This window comes from Habropoda laboriosa, unplaced genomic scaffold, assembly GCF_001263275.1.
Source record: "Habropoda laboriosa isolate 0110345459 unplaced genomic scaffold, ASM126327v1 scaffold89, whole genome shotgun sequence".
Taxonomy (NCBI): Eukaryota; Metazoa; Arthropoda; class Insecta; order Hymenoptera; family Apidae; genus Habropoda; species Habropoda laboriosa.
The window spans coordinates 1,014,059-1,014,273 of record NW_017100263.1 but is presented as its reverse complement, the minus strand read 5'-3'; the positions used below and the strand labels follow the sequence as shown (position 1 = coordinate 1,014,273).

Genomic DNA, 215 nt, shown 5'->3' with positions numbered 1-215 from the left:
GTCCCATTACAAGTTGCGCATATCTCATTTTATTTCCTTATTTTTAAACTAATATGTTACCAATTAAATCGAACGTACTTCTGTGTCAATCGTTTGAAATGATCATACACAATGATTTGATAGATAGCTGTCAAACCTGATGATTTCAAGTATAGGAAGTAAGTTTTTTGGTTAGAATGTTCGCAGTTTTCGGAAATGTAATTTTTTGGGTTAAG

At 31.2% G+C, this 215-nt stretch overlaps 1 protein-coding gene across 1 annotated transcript in view; it reads right to left on the bottom strand.

Annotated features, from left to right (window-relative positions):
* Positions 1-28, bottom strand: part of LOC108573016 (GPN-loop GTPase 3) — a 1,084-nt gene extending 1,056 nt beyond the window's left edge. Inside the window, exon 1 of the mRNA XM_017935372.1 lies at positions 11-28. Within this exon, the coding sequence (XP_017790861.1) occupies positions 11-28 (18 nt within the window). The remainder of the gene's footprint in view (positions 1-10) is intronic.
* Positions 29-215: the final 187 nt, after the last annotated feature.